Source organism: Paramisgurnus dabryanus, chromosome 12 (assembly GCF_030506205.2).
Source record: "Paramisgurnus dabryanus chromosome 12, PD_genome_1.1, whole genome shotgun sequence".
Taxonomy (NCBI): domain Eukaryota; kingdom Metazoa; phylum Chordata; class Actinopteri; order Cypriniformes; family Cobitidae; genus Paramisgurnus; species Paramisgurnus dabryanus.
In genome coordinates, this window is record NC_133348.1 from 16,321,819 (window position 1) to 16,336,624 (window position 14,806).

Below are 14,806 nucleotides of genomic sequence, written 5' to 3' on the forward strand. Positions count from 1 at the left end.
GGGACATATCATGAAAATCTGACTTTTCCATGTTTAAGTGCTACGATTGGGTCCACGGTGCTTTAATCAACCTAGAAAATCTGAATAAGATCAACCCAGTAACTAAGGTTTGGTAAACCATTCTCTGCAAGCATGTTAAAAATAGGTAATTGAAATTTGGCTCCCCTTGTGATGTCAGAAGGGGATAATTTCGCCCCTTAATCGGCACTATTCAACCACAACACTTCCATTTAGGGCAGAGATCAACTAATTAGCATTTTTACAGGACAGACCCCAAACGGCAAATTTTTGCTCATACCGGCTCATACCTACTAAGTGGCAATTTCAACATGCTATAATAAATTATCTATACGATGAGCTAGAACTACACTTGTGTAGTCTGGGGGCACCAAAGTTTTATTTGACATCTTTAAAAAGTCTTGTGAAATGTCCTCTTTAAACCTAATCGAAAGGTAAACTTCAGAAGATGCTGTCAATAGTAATTTATTTTAATTTTAATATTATACAATAAATGTTTATTCAATAAAATATAATCAAACAAAAAAAACGATTTCATATCTAATATTTTATTTTTTCCTAATTGTTATGTTTGTTCAACATTTGTTCCATATGTTATTTCTTTATTGATTAAAGGTGACTTTAAAAATCATCCAGTCCATTAATCTGAATGAAATAATATTATAGGTAATTAGAATTAAATAATATGGATTTAAGTCATTTTTGAAACATTTCTTTTTCTCTGTATTTGACAAAAATTGACAAGGTTATACTCTATAATTTTTTTTAATGAGACTGTTTAAGATACATAATCTGCTTACTTCTTTATTTGCTCAATGTTTAAAATGTGTGCGCATTATTCAATTTTATAAGTCTTTCTCATTTTATCCTGTGGTTTACATTTATCCTTATCTGTACAGTCTATACCATAATGCCACCCGGATCAGGTTACTTATTACTTGTGATGGCGCAAAGTGCATGTCTTATGTCTGCAGGGCAAAAGGTAGATGTTAAGCATGATAGCACAAAGCTTTGTAAATAATCAATATATTTCAGACATTTTATTACTGAATTATTAATTTGGAACTGCACATGACCTGTACATGGTTACCAGTAAACAAATACACCACAAAGTAGTAAAAGGCCCCTTTTAATCACATAATTTAAAAAATAAAATAAAATTCAAGGTCCACACAGACAGAGGACCTCCTACACGATTTCAATGAACTTGAACACAGACATCAGCTTCATTTCTAACCTTCAGCAGGCCAAACCTTATGGCCATAATGTGCAAAACTATACATACAGATTCACTGTCACTGACTTGCAAAGGTCACACAATTAACAGTACTATCAGACACTTTCCCCCAGATGTTGCCTTAACATTCCAGTACAGGTTAAAGATTACTTTTTAACACACCCAAATGAGATGTGATAAGAAGTCTAATACTTTTGTTTATGGGAAAATAATCTCTGGTCTTTAGAGTGGAATGTACTACATATAACTTTCAGAGTTTGATGTGAAGACTACATGGACAAGACGTTACAACAAACATAACATGACAAAAAAAAGCCAAGGGCCCCGTTTTACGAAATCAAATCGTAAGCTGCTGTATCTTCATTCATGTCTTTATTTTGGGGACAACTTTATATTTATTTTGGGTACTCCTTTCATATGAACTCATTTAGTTTTTAAACATAATAATGCCATTGTTTTCCAATTGGTATTGGTCTTGTCTCCTGCAAATTATATTTATAGCCCAAAATTAGACCACTAGGTCAGCACACTAATACTTGCTGTGGCAAGTTGGATCACAAAGTAATTTTATACAACTATGTTTTCTTGGCAACTCCACCTTATACCAGGCAGATTTATTCCATCATCTCAAATCATGGTAAAATCCTGGTACCACTATACTGAGCCAAGGGATGACTCTTTTCATGTGTGGCTTGAGAATAGGTACGTGTGCCCAGTCTGTGTGTATGTCGAAATGCAGCAAGGCGTTTCAGGACTCATGTAGCTTTTTGTTTCTGGTTGCTGTCTGTGATCTCCAAACTTGGTTGGAGGGCAGCCTGTTGCTCTTTCAGCCGAAGATGGCGTGGTTTCACAGGCAGAGCGATGGCCAGCAATATACAGCCTATGTGGAGGGAGAAGTACCAAGACCTACAGAGTGGTAAAGAGAGAGTAGATGAATGAATTGAAATACTCAGAATCCCGTAATTTGTACTCTGTTCTCTTTATTAGTCCCCCACCTGTAAAACTTGAGCGAAGGGCCCACAGAAAGCAGCACAAATGGTACCACTGTGTAACAAATGGCAATCTGTGTAGCCGCCCATGTGATGATGTCATATATGAACTTGTGAGTTGGTGAGCCCAAGAAGTATGGTCTGACATTATGCCTTACCTAAGGAAAAATACAATTAGATTATTAATCATATCTACTTAAATTAAAGCAAGATCGCAATCTAACAACAATAGTCAAACTGGATTTTACAGGCGGGTCCTGCTAATGCACATCTGTGAGACATCATTATAACAAGGATTTCTATTATATAACTTCTATTACAGATATATTAAGCATTATGAGATTTTTCGTCACAAGGCTGTTGTGTATTTTGGTACAGCGTTATGTCACTCACTGCTCTGGCTGCAAGTGTGATGACAATGCCCGTGAGGAAGGTGAGGTAGTATCCTGGATAAGCCCCGTGCCACATGGCTGACAGCAGAAAGGTGGCAGCGGTGGGGTTATAAGGACAACGTTCATAACACACCCTACACAAAACAATACACACTTAACAGTAAGAAAACATGCTTATTTGTTTATTCCATTAAATAGCACGATTTTATAAACCAATCAAATCAAAAACTTTAAAAAAATCTATACTAAGGTGCACTAATGCCTTGAACCTAAGCAATTACATCTGCAGTTATCATTCATGCTTTATAAAATTAATGGCTTCTGAGACCATTAGATGGCGTCAATGGATTCTTCATAAAATCTAGACATGTACATATGAAGGTAGACAGATGCTGACAGTGTCTGGCAATTCATACCTTTTAAGCCAGTGTGCTGTTTGGATATTCCAGTTATCCAGGAAAACCTTAAAGCTGGTTGCGCACTAAAAAACACGAGGGTTCATTAAGAAAATTATAACAATTCTGACAAAGCTCTGAAAATTCACAGTAGCTCGACTGACCTCTATATTCATGATCCTGAGGTTGGAAATGAGATCCCATCGTGGCAAACCTTCACTGTCATAACCATTAAAGCCAAATCCTGCTGCGTTGTTAATGGCATCAGCTATTCATGACAGCATGATCATAGTTTCATCAGATATGGGGAGATATAAAGAGAGATTAATGTTATGGCATTTCTGACAAAGTTCCATTAGTGAGACAATATTTTATAAAACTCATTTTGTAAAAGTGGCACTTAGGCCAATATCTAGCTGATTAAATATATAGAAAAAATATATCCATATATATACAATGTTATGCCCTATTCAAATGTTAATTTAAAACAGGTAAATTTTTCCAATTAATTTTTTAAAACAGAAAAGGACATTCTTTGACTTCTGGATATGCTTGATAAAGCATAGGTTATTACATTTTAAATGTGTTTTTAGATAAATGTTATGGATATAAAAAGTATATTTCCTTCTATATTATGATTTTTTTTATAAATCACACACATCTTTCTTTCAGTTCCATCTTTTTCCTGAAGGGGGCACTGCAACACAAGATATAGGCCCAAATCTATGTTGTGTAATATGTTGATCCTAATTCAAATGGGTCACATAACCAGTCCTCAGAACATGATGATGGATAATGCATCCCAATATGTCATTTATCATACCCGAACATAAATGATGATGGTGGAACGGGAAAGACAAACTGTTGCTTGTGCTTTAACAAATTGCTTGTACCATTCCGGGTTATAAAACAAACACATAGCCCATTATGGGTAAAAAGGACTATTTGGAAATAGATAAAGACCGATAGACACAGCGATATTAAATAGCCCATAATATCCAATAAAAGAACAGAAGTGAAGCGAAGATTAGTATAAAAGTATGTCTCAATTTAGATAAAAATTAAGGAGAAAGTAAGTGAGGCAGATGAAAAGAGAAGGAGAGGCAGAAAGTCAACGCACCCAGAGTCCAAACAAAGTAGTATTTAGGCCGGGTGGTCAGCATGGACAAATACAGGTAGACCACCTGAGCATAGATGGGCGTGGTGGCGATAAAATCATCATCAACGTTACGCTCCACAGGACAGACTTTGCATACGGAGAGGAAGACCATCAAGGAGATGAAGCAGGTGGCCAGCTTTTGGATGACCGCCGTCTGTGAAAAGACAGAGACAGAAAGTCAGAAACTGTTGTGAATCAATCAATCAATCTCTATTATCTAAATATCTATATCTATATATATAAAATTACAGAAGGTACTAAAAGCAAAATCAATACACAGGCCTATAGACCACAATCTTTAAATCTCTTTGGTTTCTTACATCTTTGAGCAATTGTTGCTATGTGAGGCAGGTTAAAATGCTGAACAATGACAGTATAGAGCAAATAATCTAATCTAAAAACCAAATCTAATCATATTTAGCACTAAATAAGATGATAATTGTACAGAGCGAGTTGTAAATATTCGGTCATGTTCCATTTATTAATTAGTAAAATAAAGCAATGCTTCAAATTGTTTATGCAAAGTGCTACATTAAAGGATCTTTGCTTTTTAAATCCTCCCATTGGAATGTGAAATAGGCAATACAATCTGAAATATTTAATTAATGATTATGATTATAATCAATATTGCAGACCATATGGAGAGCAGGTTTAGATTTAGAGAATAGAAGTATATATGATTTTGGAAAAAATGCAAATAATGTATAGCAGCCTATGTTCAGCCCTTTTGTGATTTGTGACATGGTGTATAATATGAGGTTCCTAAAACAAAAAATACAAACGTTTGGTGAAGGGTCATTCAGCCTGCTCTTCCCATTCACTTTGTCTTTGGTTTCCTGATCTCTATGACGACAGGGGGAGCCCTCAATGAAGGCGATGTAATCATTATAGGAGCAGGTGGGACCAGCCAAAATGCCCATGAAATTACAGTTATAACTGAAGTACTCTAATAAACTGGGCATCCGCCTGGATAAAAGACAAAGCCATAGGAAAGGTTAATGATTTTTTTTAATTACAGTAACATACATACTTTTATAAAAGACTAACTTAAGATTTGTATTTGATAGAACAATAATTTGTGCCCAATGTATAATAACAAAATAAAAAAGACATATGAAGAGTTTTAAATCCAGTTATCCATGTAACTGACTTCAGTGTCTTCATATTGTTTACATATAACGCTCTTAACAAACGTATAAGATAAGACAAATAAAGTTATATGTTAACTTGCTTTAACCTTATTGCCAGCAGTTTTTGACCCCGATTAAGCTGATCTTCCTTCCTTGCCATTCCTGCAACAATAAAGGAAAAACAATCAATTCCACTTTTTCAAGATCCAATCCAAAACATTGATCTCTCTCTGTCACATCTCTCCACCTTCTGGTGCAAGATTGACAGCTGATGTCCGTGCGGTCGGTCTACAATTTGATTTCTCTTCAGGTTTAGGTCAATACAGAGTGATTTAATAAATATAAGTTAATGTATTTACCTTGAATTTATATTTAAAACAACATAGGTAATGATAAAAGGCATGTTTATTCACTAAATTATATTTAACAATTTACATTCAGGGCTTCAGAAAACTTGACATATCGCACACTGGTCATATGTACCACTTTTATGGTGCTTCTTTTGATTAACTTTCACGATCCTCTGATTTACAGAGGTAATTAAAGTGAGAAAAAAGATGCTCTGTTGTTTGTCTTCCTGCAAGATAAGGCGAGGCGAGTCTGGGTAAGTGACTTAAATAATTTCTCGTTCTTTTATTGCCATGCTTATGCACATAACAACACAAAGTACTTTACATGTTTCATTAAAGTTTATGACCAGCCCAATCAGAATTGAGGAGAATGAGCTATACACATACAGAAACAACAGTCCCAGAGGCAGCAAGGACTTCTTGCACTATTAGTGTCCTTTGGCCCACAGAGAATATCAATGACAGTTTATTCAGGGCAATGGGTAAAACCTTTTGTATACAGGTAGTGGCAGACATCTTCATTTTACTCTTACATATAGGTAAGAATAGGGGTATTACTAAACTGTTATAACATGATGTAAGCAATTTTATATAGCAGAAAGAGCATATATCAAAATAAATTATATGTGATTATATTTCCATTTATTCTACGAATTAAACTGATTTGGTCAATAACTATAATAAAGCAAATACTGACAGCCAATCAAAATTCATTTGAATTTAAAGGGCTCACACATTTTTAATGTGAGACTACAGAACACGTGCACAGAATAAATATAATATTATTGGTCACTGGTGTGGACGCTAATATAGTTATCAGTATAGTTATCTTTACAGTTGCGGTGTGAATGGGCCTTGCACATTTGGGGACCTACTCTGTTCTGAAGCATCTATGACAAAGACTTGCAGGACAGCAGCTGAACTCATCAAAAATGAGAGGAATGATGTAGAGATAATGGGAATAATTTTAAGAATGCTGTGTGGGGTCCCAAACATCATCAGGGTCATTTATTACCCTGTGGAACAAAGGAGTGGAGTAACGGAAGGCGGGGCTTGTTTTCATTTGCTTTCATTGCATCTCTGTGCCTTCCATTTCTTTAATTAGTTTTTCAGGGCCTTTGGCAGCATATTGGATGATCATTTGAATGCCATACCCCACATCAATACAATGTGTGTGTATTCTTAACCTCTTAACCAAACACATAAACACTCCCATCTTTACCATCATGGATCTCAAAAGCCACACTGGTTATCTTCTGTGTGATGACCATCATGGGCCTGTCAGAGAGAAATAAGTAGAGAGAGAGAGAGAGAGCCATGATGACACTGCAGCTTAAGTATAATGTCAGTAAGCTATATCCGTATATTCTTACCCTGTAAAATCGGCGGAGTACATTCCGTAATCAAAGACGTAAACCCGAGTGATTTGGCAGAAGCTGAGATAACCCAGGGCAACCACTAAACAGTATCTGCAAAGATAATATTTACATTTTTATGCATTTTAAATGTAATGCAGTTATCTGTAGATTTTATTATTTATAACAATAATCGCAGGGTAAAGTAATCCAAATGACTCCAACAGGTTAATATATGCATTCTAAAATAAAATTATTTGATTGTGAGGGTAAACAATTAAGCTTTTTTAATGATCGACATCTCAGTTATTCAATGCATAATACAGATCAACATACTAGCGCGGTACATTTAAATATAGCAGCATGCTGATAACAGAGAAACTCATTGGTGGGATCATTTTGATTACTTTAAGATAGATGTTTGTGCTTTAAAGGTGCAGTGTGTAAATTTTAGTGGCATCTAGTAGTTATGTTGCAAATTGCAACCAACGGCTCAGTCCACTGCTCACCCCTCGCTTTTGAAATGCATAGAAAAGCTACGGTAGCCGCCACAGGACAAACATGTCATCGTCCGAGACAACTTAGTAAAAAAGTTTATCCGTTAGGGCTTCTGTAGAAACATGGCTGCACAAAATGAAGACTTCAATGTAAGGGGACCCTTGGTGTCTGTAGATAAAAACGTCTCATTCTAAGGTAATAAAAACATAACAACAGTTCATTATGAAAGGTATTTACACCACTGATAATATAGTTATGTATATTTAGGTATGGGCCGGTTACAAGGTATACCAAGGTTTTAAAGAGTCAAGGTTTCAAAACCACTAAAATTTAATGTGATACCGTTTTGAGGTATAAGCTGTGTTTACACAAAACTAGTTAAATAATTAAGTCGTGTAATTGATTTTCATGTTTACATTTAATATTATATGATATTTTAATTTTATAAATTTTTATAATTTTTATACTTTTTAGAAAGAATATTAAGGCTTTATTTTCACCTGGCATACATGTTGTATGTTGCTTAAAAATAAAATGTATTGTGTCCAGTTGAAAAGTTGTTGTTTATATGCAGACATACATTTTAGTGTTGCAATGACAATACTGCAACACCGTGAAACCGTGGTATTTTTGCTTAAGGTTATCATACAGCCAAAAATCTCATAACGGCCCATACCTATGTATATTATATTGCATTTCTAATCAAAGATCATTCAAAAAGTTACACACTGCACCTTTAAGAGCTTATATGAAGATGCAAACATCATTTAAATATATCATTATTTATTTGTATTCAACTGAAAGGAGGAATTCATATACATCTGGGTTGACATGAGAATGTGTAAATTATGAGAGAAATTTCATATTTTGGTGAACTATTCCTGAAACTTGATGCCTGCCAGTTGTGCTTCGGTCATATTCTTAAAGGGATAGTTCACCAAAAAATGAAAATTTCAAACTTGTAAACATATCTTTGTTCTGTTTAATACAAATGAAGATATTTTGAAGAATGTTTGTAATCAAACTGATATGGAGTACCATTGACTTCCATAGGAAAAACAATACTATGGAAGTAAATGGCGCCCCAGACCTATTTGGTTATTAACATTTTTCAAAATATCTTAATTTGTGTTCAGCAGAACAAAGATATGTATACAAATTTGGAACAACTTCAGGGTGAGTAAATGATGAAAGAATTAAACATTTTGATGAACTATCCCTTTAAGAAAAGGTTTCTTATAAATCATTAGACTTACATAAAAAATAAATCATTTTTAAAGAAGTCATCTGAACCATGTCTAAGACCAAAGACTTGGGGGTGGTCTTTTCTATCTTGGTCCAATAAACAACCACCTAGCAACCGCCTAATCCCTTAAATTCACAGGCCTGACCCAACGGATACAGAGGGAGTCACTTTTCTTAGTCCTATCAATTCTCTTCACTGACCAATGACATCAAAGCTTTAACAGAGACAGCACATAACTGATCAGAACCCAGAAAGAAGAACAAGCACAGCTCAATGATGTTTACTGAAGCAACATCTCAACAGTGATAGTTTCTGATGTGCAGAGGCTGAACAGCATGATGTGTGTTTGTGTATACAGGCCATTGTTTTCCACACAAATAATAACTACTCTGTTTTTCCACACTACAGGAAAAACCCTGAGGAAACTGAAACTGTGGAGGATTGGAAAAAGCACACATGCATATCCCCTAACATGCATGACACTGCAAATCTACAGAGTTGTTTAATCATCACTGATGATAATGTGCATATGCTTGCTCATTTATATTGTGCTATTACACTGGACTTAACTGTATTATTAACCTTTACTGGAATCTCATATTCTAACTAAAATAAACCCATTCATGGTAATACAAACACCTTATGATATACTAATCTAATTTAGAAAGCAATTTGGAAGATACTGCCAAAGAAAGGACATATAGGATCTCAAAGGTCATTTGAATAAAACCAAAAGCCCTCTCATTAACACATACATACACACAATCACACACACACACACACGCACACACGCACGCACACACACACACACACACACACACACTTGTGCGGTTGTGATGACACATTCAGCTCAGCTCCCCAAAGACTGCAGGTGTTAAGTACAAAGATAGACCAGAGGTGTGTGTGCGTGAATGTACTGCGACTTTTGTATATTTAACAATGAGACTGTTTTGCTGGCCAGCAAAACTGTTTTCCCCATGTCCTTAAAGGGATAGTTCAGCAAAAAAATTTTAAATATCCCATCCTCAAGCCATCAGAGATGTATATGACTATCATCTTATAGACGAAAACAAACCAAGTTATATAAAAAAATGTCCTGGCTCCTCCAAGCTTTATAATGATTTAAATGGTGCTTTGGATTTTTAAGCCAAAAAAGTGCATTCCATCCTTCACAGAAGTAAATCATGAGTAAATCATGAGATAATGTTCATTTTTCGCTGAACTATCCTTTTAAATAATTGAAAATAGGCCAAAAACATTCTCAACCACTGGATGTTGTCTAAAATGACACAACCAAGCACATTAAACCAGTCTAGAGAACCCACCAATAGAAAATGACTAAAAGACAGGAAGAATTATCTAAAGTACCTCACAACTGCCTCTGAATCTTCTTATGACAGTAATATCACCTCATTTGAAACAAAATGTCCCTAAAGAGCCATTTGGCAAGAGTCTGACATGGAGGCAGTTTTATATTTACTACCTAGTAAAAAGTTTTTGGCAGCTGGCAGGAGATAGCAGCGGGGAATAATGGCAGATTTTATTACACTCATAAGGAGTGCCTGGTGGTCAGCGAGTGAAGTGAATGATCTCTTTCTTATTATAATTATCTCGGGGTCAATTTCCACCCATTCGTCAGAAGATTATTGTATTGTATATTAGTACTTAAAAAGTTAAAAAGGACAATCCAACAGAAAACCCTGCAATTTAAAGTGATAGTTCACCCAAAAATGAATTTTCTATCATCATTTACTCACTCTCATGTTGTTACAATCCTGTATACATTTATTTGTTCTGATGAACACAAATTAAGATATTTTGAACAATGTTTGTGAGCCCCATTCACTTCTATAGTATTCTTTTTTCCTACTATAGAAGTAAATAAGCTCACAAACGGTTTGGTTACAAACATTTCTCAAAATATCTTCCTTTGTGTTCATCAGAACAAAAAAATGTATACAGGTTTGTAACAACATGAGAGTGAGTAAATGATGACTAAATTTTTGGTGAACTATTCCTTTAAGTAATGAAAATGCTATTAAATAATAAAAAGGCCCTTCAGCAAGCTCTCTTAATGCTTGTGAACAACAGACTTACTTGTGCATGTGCTCGACTCCCGTCAGAATCATTATGCCGTAAGTTATGCCACTCTGGAGCAGGAAATGAAGTGCATACCTATAAAAAAAGAGTGATGCTTTATTTCCAAACACTACATCGCACGTGAGGATCTTATACAGATAATGACAGAGAGGACCAGTTATGTGCACCAAATGTTTTGCTTCGGGATGACTACGCAGGAACAACAAGGTGGTATTATCACTGTCCTTTATGGCTTTTACAGTACATTAATACAAATATGCATCACACTAAATTAGTTACATAAACGTTAATGGTTTATCCTGGATCCTTGAAGATGCTACGTGAAAAGCAGAACAGAAAAGAGGCTAATGTAAAGTACGTAGATATCTGATTTAAAGCTCCCGTCTTTCTGTGTTTTTGAAGCTTTGATTGTGTTTACAGTTTGCAATATAACATGTGTTCATGATGTTTCACGTGTAAAAAACGCGGTATTTTTCACACAATTTACTTATCTCTATACGGCTGTTTTCACTGTCCTAAAAACGGGCTGTCTTCCTTTTTCTATGAAGTCCCTCCTTCTGAAATACGTATCGACTCGAGTTCTGATTGTGTAGCTTGTTTAATGTGTTGTCATTCGATAGCAGCTTAGCTTAACAGAGCCATTTGAGCCAAAGCTGGCGACTGACGTATTCCTGTGGGCGGAGTTTAGTCAAAAAAAGCATTCTGACGTCATTAAAGCAGCAAGTAGAGGACTGAAGTCCAAACGGGCCGTTCGCTGTAGGCTTTGAAACGCGAATTTTGTTTAAGAAAATATTTCGCCTGGCAGTGAACTTTGAGCTTTATCATTTACAGGTATTATTTATGCTATTATAGCAACATTACACACTAACTAAGGTTTAAAAATAATGGGATCAGGAAAAACGTGACCTTTAATGAGTGTAGCCTATTGATCTGTTTGTCTTATTAAATGAGATGTTAATGACTTCGGCATTTTAGCCACCACCGAGATGTCGATATAAGTTTTAGTGTGAAGCTCAGAACACATGCACTAATGTATCTAAAACTATGTTAGCATTCTCTAATGTTGTTCTATTAATAGCCTTAAAATGGTTATTTCTGGCAGGTTATCAATTGGTATACTGGAGATGAGGATCTATATCTGTCTGATACAAGCCACTAAACCATTTCATAATTGAATTGCGAATGAACTGCAAGATCGGTTTCAATCTTTCTTGCACAGTTTGCTTCACTTGTGTCTATCTCATGGAGGCGTCTCTTAGCCCACTAAAAAATAATGCGTTTTTAAATAATGCGTTTTTCTCCCAACAGCAACCCTGGATGTATTCGAGGGAATCATACGTGTTTTTGTAATCGAATAACAACACATAATATGATACTTAACAAATGTACAACAGAATTCAGCTTCGGCTCTCAATATTGTCCAGTAAATGCTGTCTGTTTATTCTGTATCAAATGTCTGTCGTCACAGACGGCTAGATTTTCTATCGATTGCTGTTTGTTGCTTCTTTCTGGAACGTCCCGCTAGCATATATCCTGCGGTCTAGCAGTTAGGGAGATAGTTTTTGATTACTTTGAGAAACATGGGCAAAGACTCACCAGCCAAAGCAAAAGAGAGCAAAGTAGATGCCCAGCAGTGTGGCCACCACATGTCGCACAAAAGGACTGGTTTTGCTGGGGTGAAGATAAAGTCTGAACCACACCGCCGTGAGAAGAGCACAGAGCTGGCATACTACGAAGTTCACCTAAAAGAGAAAGAAACATCCAATTAACTTTTAGCCAAAAGGCAGATAACATCAGAAACCTCAAGTCAGAAGTCTTAAAAAAGATGATGTCAGCAAAATCAATAAAGGAACACTGGAAACTAAAAAATATATCATGTTAAAGTGCACCTATTTAATTGCTAATGTTATTTTGTGTATTTGGTATAATATGTTTGCGTGGTTTCTGGTTAAAAACACATTATTTTCCACATACTGTACATTTTTGTAGCTCCAGATTTCCCTCTCTTCCTAAAACGCCTGGATTTGAAAAGGTCTGTGTCCCTGATTGGTCAGCTAATTTGTACGTTGTGATTGGTCTGAACACCTCGTGACGTCAGCCGGAAATGTGACGCTCCTTACCATGTTTGAAAGATTTGGTTGCCAACAGGAGTTAACTAACAGGCTGTGAGTCCGAAGTGGGAGGAATTATGATAATGTCGGTCTTCTCTACATCACCAATCCTAGGAAGTAAACTGTTGCCTACAATCCATGTGTTCGTTGTAGTCCAAGAAAACGGCCGACACAGTAACTCACGTCATCGTTTACCCTTGGGGTATGTACCTTTTGCATATCGTTAACATGTACTAATACACACTTACACACCAAATGAAATGTAAAACCGTAAATCAGACAATAGGTGCCCTTTACCATTTAAATTTAATTCCTCTTATGCAAAGAATACATTTAATAAAGAAAATGAATCAAAAATAGAAGCATCGTCTCTAGTGTTGCTGTAGCGCACTGCGTTAGCAGCACAAAGGCCATGGGTTTGATTCCCAAAAAATATGCATCCGCATAAAATGTATATGTTTGAATGAACTGCACGTTGCTTTGGATAAAAGTGTCTGCCTAATGCGTAAATGTCACATGCATTCTTAACATTTTAAAATAACAAATTAAATTTGTTATTCTGATTGAAAGTCTCATTATATCCTGATAGCAATCATGTTTGTTTGTTTGTTTATTTATTCTACACTCCATTCCAGCATCTATAGGTGGTCGCGCACAAAAAACGAACACATTGTCCCAGCTACGACTCAGGAAGTTGCTCAAATCCCTGTCGCGACACAGAGCGCCACTCACATAGTTTAACATTAAATAACATCATATTTGTCCCGATTAACATTGGGGGTTTACGTATCTTTTGCATTTTGAAGTAGAGGATCTGACTAAGCTGGTGCTATTTAATGTGCATTTCCGGTGTACGATACCTCCAAGTTGTCCTAGATGTGACACGGCACTTCTCTTCCGGGGTGGAACCCCCTTATGGGTATATTCATGGCGAGTAGGGCTGGGCGGTATGACGGTATATTCCGTTACCGCGGAATAAAATGTCAGACGTAACAGATTTTTCTATTCCGTCTATTCCGCGGAATGCAAGTAAGTGGGCGTGGCTAACTCTACCCTTTAGCATGTTAGACTCAGTGTGATGGAGAAACATGTAAAATAGTTCACTTATAAAAAATGAACGAGTTATTTGTGTAATTTTTATAATAAGTGCCAGTGAATCCACCGCGGGTCTCGCAGTGAGACTTTTGTCTTGCTCGCTCTCGCACGCTCTCTCTCTCGCGCACGCGCGCGCTCTCTCCTCATGCAGCAGCCGGCCGGTCAGTCTCTCGCGTGCAGAGATCTCTCTAGGCAAGCGCAAGGAGCTGCGATGCCAATTAAAGAGTTCTTCTCGCACATAATGCTAATAGTTGTAAAGTTTTCTGAACTTTAAGCAAGCCAAGACAAAACTTGCGTTTATATCAGTGACACGTGCGCTGCTGAAACGATGTAGATTGACGCGCCATTTGCTTATACAAACATATTTGATCGAAAAGAAGAGAAAGAGATGCAAATGTTAAGGTCTAATAGAAAGTAAAGGGCGTCAAGACATTAAAACAAACTTTATGATCATCACATCATAGCACCTGTCACATTTATAATATCTAGAGCTTCTTCTCTCATATACAGGTATTTATCCTGTCTGTAGGTTTTTGCATATATTTATACCTGTTCATTTTACATATTGCATATGTTTAATGTAATGTATGGATAAATACAAAATACAATGAAGCCATACTATAGCTTCAATAGTCTATAAAATTAATAACTCAATTAAAAACAAGATTCTGTCTAATCAAGACTTATGTTGTTATCTTCTGGGCATTTTCACTTTAACATTATTAACTTTA

General features: G+C 36.0%; 1 protein-coding gene across 3 annotated transcripts in view; it reads right to left on the minus strand.

Moving 5' to 3' along the window:
* Window positions 1-1,043: 1,043 nt before the first annotated feature.
* mboat2b (membrane bound O-acyltransferase domain containing 2b) overlaps window positions 1,044-14,806 on the minus strand; it is a 35,405-nt gene continuing 21,642 nt past the window's right edge. For 2 of the 3 annotated variants that reach the window (XM_065255885.2, XM_073811420.1), the window contains exons 2-13: window positions 12,466-12,611; window positions 10,867-10,944; window positions 7,044-7,139; window positions 6,893-6,948; window positions 5,428-5,482; window positions 4,973-5,156; window positions 4,152-4,344; window positions 3,196-3,299; window positions 3,053-3,117; window positions 2,638-2,770; window positions 2,251-2,402; window positions 1,044-2,161 (exon numbers count right to left, since the gene is read on the minus strand). In XM_065255885.2, coding sequence (XP_065111957.1) covers window positions 2,011-2,161; window positions 2,251-2,402; window positions 2,638-2,770; window positions 3,053-3,117; window positions 3,196-3,299; window positions 4,152-4,344; window positions 4,973-5,156; window positions 5,428-5,482; window positions 6,893-6,948; window positions 7,044-7,139; window positions 10,867-10,944; window positions 12,466-12,611 — 1,413 coding nt within the window. In that variant the 3' untranslated portion in view covers window positions 1,044-2,010. Of the gene's footprint in view, window positions 2,162-2,250; window positions 2,403-2,637; window positions 2,771-3,052; window positions 3,118-3,195; window positions 3,300-4,151; window positions 4,345-4,972; window positions 5,157-5,427; window positions 5,483-6,892; window positions 6,949-7,043; window positions 7,140-7,534; window positions 7,691-10,866; window positions 10,945-12,465; window positions 12,612-14,806 lie in introns of those variants that run through there. The other variant, XM_073811419.1, reaches the window with a different exon arrangement.